This window comes from Oncorhynchus nerka, linkage group LG4 (assembly GCF_034236695.1).
Source record: "Oncorhynchus nerka isolate Pitt River linkage group LG4, Oner_Uvic_2.0, whole genome shotgun sequence".
Lineage (NCBI taxonomy): Eukaryota > Metazoa > Chordata > Actinopteri > Salmoniformes > Salmonidae > Oncorhynchus > Oncorhynchus nerka.
This window is the reverse complement of record NC_088399.1, coordinates 76,345,251-76,356,358: the sequence shown is the minus strand read 5'-3', so window position 1 is coordinate 76,356,358 and position 11,108 is coordinate 76,345,251. Positions and strand designations below refer to the sequence as shown.

Sequence of the window (11,108 nt, the reverse complement as noted above, 5' to 3'; positions counted from 1 at the left end):
AGCTTTGATGCAGCTGTACTGTCTCCTTTCTCTAGATGGTAGCTGGGTGAACAGGCCGTGGCTCGGGTGGCTGAGGTCCTTGATGATCTTCTTGGCCTTCCTGTGACACCGGATGCTGTAGATGTCCTGTAGGGCAGGCAGTGTGCTCCCAAAGATGCATTGAGCTGACCGCACAACCTTCTGGAGAGCCCTGCTGTTGCGGACGGAGCAATTGTTGTACCAGGCGGTTATACAGCCCAATAGCATGCTCCAAATAGTGCATCTGTAGAAGTTTGTGAGGGTCAACCTCCTGAGGTTGAAAAGGCACTGAACTTGAAGCTTTTGACCTTCTCCACTGCGGACATTGTTTCAACTCTACCTATGGTGTGTTAGTAGTATGGTTTGTTTGTGTGTGTGTGTGTGTGTGTGTGTGTGTGTGTGTGTGTGTGTGTGTGTGTGTGTGTGTGTGTGTGTGTGTGTGTGTGTGTGTGTGTGTGTGTGTGTGTGTGTGTGAGATAGTCTTCAGAGGATTAGGACATCAAGATATGGGTGGAATGTGAATATGTAAAAAATAAAAATATATAAAAATTTAAAAAACGAACACTCTTTGTTGCTCTAATACTCGCATTTATTTTTTTATTACTAGAACTGACTTTGCTGATAGCTACTTTATTTGCACTCAGGTAATGTAGATCACAGGTGTTATGTCATCTATAACTAAAACTAGACTAGAGGAAGAGGGAGAGAGAAAGAGAAGGGAAGGGAGGCTATGGGGAAAGAGTGGGATGATGAATACAAAAGGGATTGGAGACAGAGAGAAAGGGGGAGGAAGAATGAGGATAAAAAGGGACGAAGTGAGAGGAATGGATGTAGAACCACTGTAATCAGGGTCCAGTCATCATTGAGTCAATGTTCAGATGTTTTTCTCCTTTACACAGAGTAGCCTGAGACACAGAGGGCAGGGATATACAGCTGAGTATAGCAGAGTATAGTAGAGTACCGTAGAGCGGAGTCCGGTAGAGTACGGTACAGTAGAGTACAGTAGAGTAGTGTAGAGTAGAATACATTAGAGTCGGGTAGAGTCCAGTAGAGTACAGTACAGTACAGTACAGTAGAGTACAGTAGAGTACAGTAGAGTAGTGTAGAGTAGAATACATTAGAGTCGGGTAGAGTCCAGTAGAGTACAGTACAGTACAGTAGAGTACAGTAATGTAAAGTAGAGTGGTGTTGATCTAGTTCAGTTCAGTTGCATTAAAGTGCAACAAGTAGGAGCTTGATTAGACAGCATACTTACCAAGTTTGAGAACTACTGATTTAGCCAATAGAAGCAGGTTAGGTAATAGCTTTAGCCAATGGGAGCAGGTTAGGTTTGTGCTTTAGCCAATGGGCTGCTTTCCGAACATTTGAATTGTAGATTAGAAAACCAGGAGTACCTGTCTCTCAAGTCACTCACTCAAACACTGCAAACAGGTGAGCTTAGCAGAAGTGTGTGTGTGTGTGTGTGCGTGTGGGTGTGGGTATGTGTGGGTGTGTGTGTGCGTGCGTGCTTGCGTGCGTGCGTGCGTGTGTGTGTGCATGCATATGTGTGTGTGGTGTGTGTAAATGTAAACAGTGTTAACAGTACAACTACTAACTTTAAGGGTGTGTCCTCAGAGTATGGGGTGTGTGTGACATAATCTTTCTGCACCTGAGTATACAGAGCACACTATAATTGATCCCTTGAAAGCACTCAAGTCCCACTCATAACCCTTAGTGGGACAGTGCATCCAAAATAATGATATATACATTGAAGGGTTGAACTGAAGGGTTGCCGGTTCAAATCCAGGTCTAATGGAAAAATCTAATAGCAGGAGTAAGAATCAATATCTCAGATGTGTCCTAGTACTGCTGTGCTCCAGAGGCTCGGTGATACTAATCCTGTGTCCGGGATTGGGTACTACTGTGTCAACAAAAGACTGTTTCTGTTGTATAAGTAAGCAATGAACAACGCCACATGAAGCGGTGGGGGCCGTTCCCTCAAGAACTATACAAATTGTTGCTTTAAGTTTAGTAACTGTCCGATAATCCATCAGAATCAAATATTAATCCATGTCTGATTCTTTGTGTAATAGATCTATACTATTCTATTCTATGTTAATCAACAAGACCTCAGATTTGCCATTTGGTCCTTTGGTTATGTTAAATATCAATTTTAAAGAGGACCCAGAATATATTCTCCAGTCTGTAAGGAACTGTTTTCACCAAATCATGGTGATCAATATAATCAATATACAGACTGGCCTGGGTCTGAACCAAGATATATGAAAATATAAGAGAAAATACGGTGTACTTTAGAAGTAAGTCAATATGGGATGAAAATCTGTCTGCTGCACCAGCAGTGCAGGGCCCTATGAGCGTTTTTTAAAAGTTTCCTTCTCAAGGTTAAGTTCTTTTCTCTGGCCTGCTTCTCTAAATATTTAACCTTGAGGCTACCGCCGCCCAAGATACAATATATCCTGACCCCTATGAACCCACACAGTAGCAAAACACACTCCTGCAAGACAACACTCGTTATCAGTACATATGGATTACTGCACTTATCCTCACAGTGTCGTGTCTGTTGATTTGGTCAACATATCACTTTCGTTTCTAGACTACATGTGGCATATGGTTGTGTGTGTGTGTCACTTGTGTGTTTTCTGAGCAGGGGTGGGTACGAATAAGCCTGTTGGCAGTTGCCTGAACAAGTCCTTTTGGTATTCAGTTTGAATTATTTATGACTAAGTGTGCTAACCATTGTACTCTCTCACATATCATACTGTATATCATATAACAATCACACACACCTATAGATGTTTGCCAAGGAAAGAGTTGGATAAGTTTGACCTTTCACCTCATTTCTCTCTCTCGCTCAGCCTCCCTCTCTAACCCTCCCCCTGTGTACTCTCTGGCCACCTGTTTGTGTCAAATGTCAAACATATGCACACAGCATACCGATTTCGCCACACACGTGTCCGTTTAGGCACAGAGATACTTTGGTGAGGGGGAGGGGTGAGTGAGGGAGTGAGAGAGATGAATAGGGTGAGGGAGGGGTGAAGGGTGAGAGGGGGGAGAGTGGGGAGTGGTGAGAGAGGGGGAGGGGAGGGGGGAGACCGGGTGAGAATGATTTAACATTCTTACCAGGGTAAGGGTCAATTCCATTTCAATTTAGTTAGTTCAAGGCATCCTCATCTAAAACACACAGCGCATTCAGAAAGTATTCCTTCCCTTTTTTGCACATTTTCTTACATTACAGCCGTATTCTAAAATTGATTAAATCGTTTTTTCCCGTCATCAATCCACACACAGTACCCCATAATGACAAAGCAAAAACAGGTTTTTAGAATTTATTTAAAAAACAACAACAACTGAAATATCACATTTATATAAGTATTCAGACCCTTTACTCAGTACTTGAAACACCTTTGGCAGCAATTACAGCCTCAAGTCTTCTTGGGTATGATGCTACAAGCTTGGCACACCTGTATTTGGGGGGTTTCTCCCATTCTTCTCTGCAGATCCTCTCAAGCTTTGGGAGGTTGGATGGGAAGTGTTGCTGCACAGCTATTTTCAGTCTCTCCAGAGATGTTCCATCAGTTTTGGTTTCATCAGACCAGAGAATCTTGTTTCTCATGGTCTGGGCCAATTGTGTGCCGCCCTATGGGACTCCCGGTCACGACTGGTTGTGACACAGCCTGGGATCGAACCCGGGTCTCTAATGACTCCTCAAGCATTGCGGTGCAGTGCCTTAGACCGCTGCGCCACTCAGGAGGCCCCAACAAGGCATTTCTGTTTTTTATTTAGCAAAAAAAATGTTTTTGCTTTGTATTCATGGGGTATTGTCTGTAGATTGATGAGGAAATTATTTAATCAATTTTAGAATAAGGCTGTAACGTAACAAAATGTGAAAAAAGTCAAGGGGTGTGAATAGTTTCCGAAGGCACTGTATAGATTTTTTCCATTTTAGAATTGGAATTTAAATTCAGTTCTTCAATAAAAAAAAAAGAATCTCCTGAATTTAAATGGAACTGACTGGATTGGTATGAACTTTTTGGTTTTTCAGAGCGAGCCTCTGTGAGTGTGTTTGTCTGTCCATTTGTCTGTCCCTTACAGAACCAGTGGAGTTGGTTGTCTCATTATTGGCTAAAGACAATATTTCACAAGACACATAGACAGTCTGAGAGACTTGTGTGTGCGTGCGTGTGCGTGTGTAAGAAAGAGAGAAACGACAAGCCATGGTTCTACAAGAGCAAGAACAGGGACCTCTATAGCGAGGCCAAGAAAAAGCTACACTCAGGAATTAAGGCAGCATTTTACATTTACCAGACACTCTTATCAAGAGTGACTTATAGGAGCAATTAGGGTTAAGTGCCTTGGTCAAGGGCACATCAACAGATTTTTCACCTATTCATGGTTAAACCCAGCAACTTATTCTGTTACTGGCCCAATACCAGCAGTAGGGGAGAGGGGGGCAAGTTGCGGCATTTTTACAATCAGCATCACTTCGTCAAGGGAAATATAGTATTCTGTCTAACAAATATACTGTATCTACATATATTTCAGTATGTTGTGTATCCCTGGAAATAATCAAAATTCCTGTAAACATCACAGTTTCTAAAACATCCCACTTAGCACAAAATTCAAAGTCTATTTCACATTGGTTCAACGTAATTTAATTTAAATGAAGTGGAACCAATGTTGAATCAGCCAGTGTGTGACCAGTGGGATGTTGATGTTGTGGTAAGTAAAGCCGCTACATATGTCTGTACTGAATGGGATAATACCTTTTTAGATTTCCCAAACACAATATAAACACAATCGGAATCACTTTTTTGCACAATAAACAAATTCAAATAATTGAATAGTTAGCTCGCATCACAGAGCCTAAAAGTAACAAGACACTTTGTATTAAAAAAAAGAAAAAAAGGATGTGACTCCACTCAAACCAAAAGCCCCCCGGGTAGCAGACAACCCCTCACTGCTGAATAAACTAAACCAGTTTGACTCACAAAGGCCCATAAATCACCAGGTTCTACCCCCCTTGCCACTTCCACTCTCAGCCATCTACCTCCCACCCCTCCCTCCCCCATTCCTCTCGCGGCTGCTATATCCTCTGCCATCCCAGGAACCCCCACCTCTCTGCATTTAGATATATTTAAACTGATACTGTACATTTGTACGTCCACTGTCTATCAACTGTAATCCACTGTATATCCTTACAGAGTCATTAACATTACAGAGTTAGGGAGGTAAGTCCCGACTCCTGGTCAGTGTGTCACTCTGTTGCTGGTAACCACACACACACACACCCGTGTGCACGCACACATACACACTCTTTCTCTATCGTTGTCTCTTTATCTGTTGAGTGAATAATTAGAGTGAGGTCGTTGACGGGCAGATGGAGGAGAGAGAACGAGAGAGAGAAAGAGGTAGAAAACAGGAGAGAAATAGAAAGAGAGAAAATGTCCATGTCCTTCCCCCTGACCTTCACACCAAATCAATCATCAACCCCTCCCTCTCTCGCTTCCTCCCTCTTTCCCCCCTCCCTCTCTGTCTTCCTCCCTCTTTCCTCCTCCCTCTCTGGCTTCCTCCCTCTTTCCCCCTCCCTCTCTGGCTTCCTCCCTCTTTCCCCCTCCCTCTCTGGCTTCCTCCCTCTTTCCCCCTCCCTCTTTCCCTCTCCCTCTCTGGCTTCCTCCCTCTTTCCCCCTCCCTCTTTCCCCCTCCCTCTCTGGCTTCCTCCCTCTTTCCCTCTCCCTCTCTGGCTTCCTCCCTCTTTCCCCCTCCCTCTTTCCCCCTCCCTCTCTGGCTTCCTCCCTCTTTCCACCTCCCTCTCTGGCTTCCTCCCTCCCTCTTTCCCCCTCCCTCTCTGGCTTCCTCCCTCTTTCCCCCTCCCTCTCTGGCTTCCTCCCTCTTTCCACCTCCCTCTCTAGCTTCCTCCCTCTTTCTCCCTCCCTCTCTGGCTTCCTCCCTCTTTCCCCCCTCGTTCTCTCTCTTTCTGACTGGAGCAAGATGTTCTTCTACTCTCCCCTCCCCCACTCCTCTCCTCTTTTTTTGACTCTTTTATTCTTCCTGCTGGACACCTTAATATCCCCCTGCCCCTCCTGTCTGTCTGTCTCTGTCTGTCTGTCTGTCTGTGTCTGTCTGTGTCTTTGTCTCCTCTCACCTCCCCTCCCTCCCCCTTCCCTCCTCTCCCCGCTCAGAGTGATGACATCACGAACAGCCGGTATAAAACCGACCAGTAGGATTGCAGCATAGCAGTCTCTCTGTCCCTCTCTCTCACTCACTCTCTCATTCTGTTTCTGCTCTCTCACTCCCTCTCTCATTCCTCCACACCACTGCTAACAACATGGCTGAGGCATTCACAGGCACATGGAACCTGAAGGACAGCAAGAACTTTGACGAATACATGAAGGCTCTGGGTGAGCAGCGTGTGCGTTTGTAGTGTAACGGTAATGGTAAAGGATGGGGTGTGCCTCCCTGTGGGTGCATGTGTGCACTTGTGAGAAGGGTGTGAGTGTTCATGAGTACTTAAAGGTGTGTGCTTGTGTGCACCCACATGTGTGTTTTTGTACTGATGTGTGTTTGTGAACATGAGTGTGTGACACACATGAGCTCACAAATACACATAGACGCCCAAAACTACACACACATGCAGGTGTGTGTATCTGTGTGCGCCCTCATATATGTGTGTGGCAGTGGAGGCTGCTAAGGGGAGGATGGCTCATAATAATTGCCGGAATGGTGTGGAATCAAACACATGGTTTCCACATGGTTTGATTCCATTCCATTACAGCCATTATTATGAACAGTCCTCCCCTCAGCAGCCTCCACTGGTGTGTGGGCGCTGCATGTGTGTGTGTGTGTGTAAGTAGCAGAGCATGCGTGTTTAAACTGATAATGCAGCCGTTAATGCTAAGCATGGGAAAACAGGGTGTGTGTTGGACACACACAAATAGAGAACGAAGAGGGAAAGGGACAGAAGGAGAGAGGGATATCAGGAGGGAGAGAGTGAGGGAGGTTGGATGAAAGATAGAGAAGTAGGAACAGAGCCAGAGAGGGAGATGAAGACAGTGGCTCACCACATGGAGATAGTGGTAATTATTATTATTTTTTAATACTTTTTTTATTGAACCTTTATTTAACTAGGCAAGTCAGTTCTTATTTATTTACACCAGCCAAACCCGGACGACGCTGGGCAAATTGTGCGTCTCCCTATGGGACTCCCAATCACGGCCGGTTGTGATACACCCCCCCCACCAACCTAGTGGTGGGGGGGGGGGGTGAGTGGGAGACTCAATTTAATTCAAAGGGCTTTATGGACATTGGAAACATGTTTACATTGCCAAAGCAAGTGAAATAGATAATAAACAAAAGTTAAATAAACTAAAAATGAAACAGTAAAGACTACATTTTTTAAAATAAAAAATAAAAAATTGACCTTTATTTAACTAGGCAAGTCAGTTAAGAACAAATTCTTATTTTCAATGACGGCCTAGGAATAGTGGGTTAACTGCCTGTTCAGGGGTAGAATGACAGATTTGTACCTTGTCAGCTCAGGGATTTGAACTTGCAACCTTTCGGTTACTAGTCCAACACTCTAACCACTAGGCTACCCTACCGCCCCACATTCAAAAAAGTTCCAAAGGAATAAATATTTCAAATGTCATATTATGTATATATACAGTGTTGTAACGCTGTGCAAATAGTTCAATAAAAAGGGAAAAAAAATTAACATATAGGTTGTATTTACAATGGTGTTTGTTCTTCACTGGTTGCCCTTTTCTTGTGGTAACAGGTCACAAACCTTGCTGCCGTCTCTCTCGCTCTCTCCGTTTGAATGGGGGGGGGGGGGCCCTACTGTGAGAAACTCGTTGTAGTCTGAGCTGTGTACACACACACATAGGGGGTGAAATTCTCTGAAAGAGTGGTCCTTTTTTGAGGCTAGGTTGTGAGGAGGGGTTGAATATTAACATAGTGTGTGTGTGTGACCCGTTCGTTGACCCCTGGGGTTATTAGCTTCGACCCCTCTGCTCTTGTCACCATAGTATTGACCCCCAACCAACTCTCCGGATCACTCAGGCAGGTGCCACAAACTAGCTGTTTGTTGTATGGATTGTGTGACTGTGTCTCTATTTGCCTTGGGAGATGAACTCAGCTGCTACAGAAACATTACTTTAGTTCAGGGGAGGAGGAAAGTACTCTAGAACAGATCACACACAGCTGGGTCTGATGACTTTTGCTGAATGTTTAAAGCACACAGGAAATAGTGATAAGAGTGGGAATTAGATTCCGTTAGATCAGTCCAATCAGCAGTCAGTTTCCACAAACAGAACAGATCAATAAGTGATGTAGTGCACTGTCTGGTGTAAAGACTTCCCTTAGTGTGTACCTTTTTATTTTGGACCTATAGTCACACTATAGTCACAAGGAGTTTTTATGGGCTTGAAAAGTCAGTCAGTCACACATCATTAACTCCAAAAGAGTTTTCGTGCATGGGTGCGTGCATGGCCTTTTTCTTCAGAAAGGAATATCTACAGTAAGGGTGGGGCTGTATTGGCAGCAGCAGCAGCAGTCTTTCTAATCAAGATGTGATATGAGATAGTAGGCTATAATGTTCTTATCTAGATGAAGTGTTAACTTGTGATGTGTTTTTGATTGACAGGTGTGGGCTTTGCAACACGCCAGGTTGGCGGTATGACCAAGCCCACCACCATCATCGAGGTAGCTGGAGACACAGTCACTCTGAAGACACAGAGCACCTTCAAGAACACCGAGATCTCCTTCAAACTAGGAGCGGAGTTCGACGAGACCACCGCCGACGACAGGAAAGTCAAGGTAAGAGGTCAGGGTTAAGAGTGCTGATATAGGATCAGTTTAGCCTTTTAGATCATAATTAGTAAGACTATATGGACCTGATCCTAGATCAGGATGCTGAGACACTGATTTAAGTCCTAGATGTCTAGTTGATGATCAGTCATACTTTATGGTGTGTGTTTTAACTGTATGTTTTTAATGATAACACTTTACAGTCATTTTTATGGCTACCACGTTACACTTTACAGCTATAATGCATTATGATGCCGTTATAATACATTGTAAGAGTTGTCATGAGTGTGTATCCTGATAATGGGGTGAGAGGTCAGGGACTAGAGGTTATGTATGCTGGATTACAGGTAATGGTTGTATCCACCATGACATGCAGGGTTCAGTAGAAGAGCAAATGATTTCACACATTCAAACAGAGCCAGAGGCCTTGAAATGTTGGGTGGGTTGAGGGGTCAAAGGTACGAGGTCAAGGATGATGAGAGAGAGAGAGAGAGAGAGAGAGAGAGAGAGAGGCTGCTAAGCATGATCTGAGTGAAAAAGAGAACAGACACACACACACAATGTCTTATTGTTGAGGAATAGTTACTTTTGTTTATGTGTGTGTCTAGTAACCTCAAGTCAACTCTCGATAGGTGGCCATACATGTCACATAGTGCAGGCTAACTTTGTTGAAAGTGCAGTCATATCCATTCTTAATCTGCAATTACACACATTCACCAGTCTCAAACTCACTTAATTAGTAGTAGATTGTATCTTCTTATCGCCTCTCTCCAGTTTTCCCCAGTCAATAGTACATTTACATTTAAGTCATTTAGCAGACGCTCTTATCCAGAGCGACTTACAAATTGGTGCTTTCACCTTATGACATCCAGTGGAACAGCCACTTTACAATAGTGCATCTAGGTCTTTTAAGGGGGGGGGGGGGGGGAGAAAGATTACTTTATCCTATCCTAGGTATTCCTTAAAGAGGTGGGGTTTCAGGTGTCTCCGGAAGGAGACACCTGAAACGTGTGACGTGTGTGTTCATAACATATCTCTCGCTCTCTCTAGTCCCTAATAACGATAGACGGTGGTAAGATGGTTCACGTGCAGAAGTGGGATGGCAAGGAGACCACTCTGGTCCGTGAAGTCAGCGGCAACGCCCTCGAACTGGTCAGTACTGAGTGTGTTTTTGTGTACATTTATGGAGCGTCTGCATATACATACACACACTGTAGAAATCTGTGTATATTGTATATCTAACTATACTCTCTGCTCCACAGACTCTGACTCTGGGTGACGTCGTCTCCACACGCTCCTACGTCAAGGCCGAGTGACAACATTCCCCAAAAAACTGTACTACCCTTTGCCACACCTGCCCCCAAAAACAACCCTACCGACCCCCACCGCAACGACCTCTAACCTCTGACCGAACACCTGACTCCCCCTGCTGTCCCGTCCTTCTCTTTGTAGTGTTTCTCTTCTGTATGAAACACTGAATAAATTCCACTTATGTTTTTTTTTCTCTAAAACCATCCCGAGTGCTTCTCTGTCAATCACACTCACCATGACAACAGTCACAGTATATAAACCATTGTGTATAGATAAGTCATTAGTTATAACACTGGGTACTGCACTTACACACTAGTTTCATGAAACCACAGGAATTTTTCAATTGGCCTGGAGGAAAGTCAACTCATCTACCAACGTTGTGTGGCAACCATTTTGTGCCAAATGGCTCATCACGTCTTACAGTAGTAGGACCCATCAGGGTGAGGCACGGCAGCCATTTTGTGCCAAGCTGAGATCAGAGGCTGCTGTGTGGAAACAGCATATGGCTCCTCAGACAGATCAAGGCAGTTTGTGTGTTGCCACAACACCAAGTAAAGGCCTTTCCACTTTGACCCATTTCTGAGTAGTTATGGCCGTGTGTGTAGCTCAGGGAGGGGGAGTTGACTTCTGGTACAATTATAGCAGTTCCAAAACAGCGACAAGTTTCCATCTTAACTAGGTTTACACAGAGCATCACGAGGAGAATAATTATAGACCAACCTCAGTGTGTGCCACCATCGGCTCCTCCTAGGTGAACAGAAATTGTGATTGGTGCCTGGCTGCGTAGGTGTGTGTGTGTGTCCTGGGCTATGAGTGTGTGTTCTAATTTGGGCGCATTCCTGGCTTGTGTAGATTGGTATCATGTGTTGCAGACAGGGTGCCAACCAGGGACAGAGGACCTGCAGTACAGGACACCTCACAGTGACCCCTACATGCTATGACCACAACATGGAACAAACAGACTGGTGTTTGAG

The 11,108-nt window shown here is 44.4% G+C and overlaps 1 protein-coding gene across 1 annotated transcript; it reads left to right on the top strand.

The window, feature by feature from the left end:
* The first annotated feature begins 6,242 nt into the window (after positions 1 to 6,242).
* fabp3 (fatty acid binding protein 3, muscle and heart) lies at positions 6,243 to 10,337 on the top strand. Its single transcript, XM_029658596.2, has 4 exons — positions 6,243 to 6,416; positions 8,660 to 8,832; positions 9,874 to 9,975; positions 10,086 to 10,337. The coding sequence occupies exons 1-4, from the start codon at positions 6,344 to 6,346 to the stop codon at positions 10,137 to 10,139; spliced, it is 402 nt and encodes a 133-aa protein (XP_029514456.1). The 5' UTR covers positions 6,243 to 6,343; the 3' UTR covers positions 10,140 to 10,337.
* Positions 10,338 to 11,108: the final 771 nt, after the last annotated feature.